Raw genomic sequence first — 701 nt, 5'->3', positions numbered from 1 at the left:
GATGAGATTTGATGGTGAGAAAAGGCCAGCAGAAAACAGTCAGTCAGCATGTGTGCAGTTGGTGGACGGTCCCTTGTTTGTGAGGATCATCAGCAGAGAGAGTCCACAGCAGTACACCAGACTCTTCACTATCAGCACTGTGTAGAGCAGACAGAGCAGCTTCACCCTGCACTGAGGCTGGAGAGGATCCAGGGGAACCACTGCAACTGAAAAGGGTTGAAAAAGAAATCAGTCAGTGCTCTGCTGCTCTGCTCTCTTTGACAGCGTCTCCACATGAAGCTGAATCACTGCTCAACACAGTCAGCAAGCCTTCATCACCTTCTTCTGTCAACTGTTTCTGACAATTCAAATCCCTCCAGGATCAAATCAAAGTCCAAATATAAAAACACACAGGTTGTTTTGAGCTTGAAGTTGGATTCACTGATTTTCTTTCTGCAGCCACTTGGGGGCAGAAGAACTCCTCAACAAGCTAAATAAACTCACATCTGACCTCTGACCTCACACAGAGTCATTAGATTCATTGTTAATATAGAAATGTGAATGAGTGGAGCTTTAACATACAGTCCCTGAAGCTGTTGTAGCTCCCTCAAAGCCCCACATTTAGTATAGAGCCCCCAACAGGTGTTATTAGTCAGAGTGGTGCAGGGAAAGCTCTGTGACTGGGGTTTGTTGTGCTGTTGGACACTCTAACAGAATCAGGG

General features: G+C 46.1%; 1 gene segment (V, D, J or C); it reads right to left on the bottom strand.

The window, feature by feature from the left end:
* Window positions 1–6: 6 nt before the first annotated feature.
* Window positions 7–701, bottom strand: part of LOC147818165 (T-cell receptor gamma chain V region DFL12-like) — a 6,788-nt gene continuing 6,093 nt past the window's right edge. The window contains 1 exon segment of the V gene segment in view: window positions 7–227. Coding sequence covers window positions 40–227 — 188 coding nt within the window.

This window comes from Seriola lalandi, unplaced genomic scaffold (assembly GCF_002814215.2).
Source record: "Seriola lalandi dorsalis isolate HSWRI2012SDOR001 ecotype SW California unplaced genomic scaffold, Sedor1 jcf7180002054686, whole genome shotgun sequence".
Lineage (NCBI taxonomy): Eukaryota > Metazoa > Chordata > Actinopteri > Carangiformes > Carangidae > Seriola > Seriola lalandi.
This window is presented reverse-complemented; position numbering and strand designations above follow the sequence as displayed.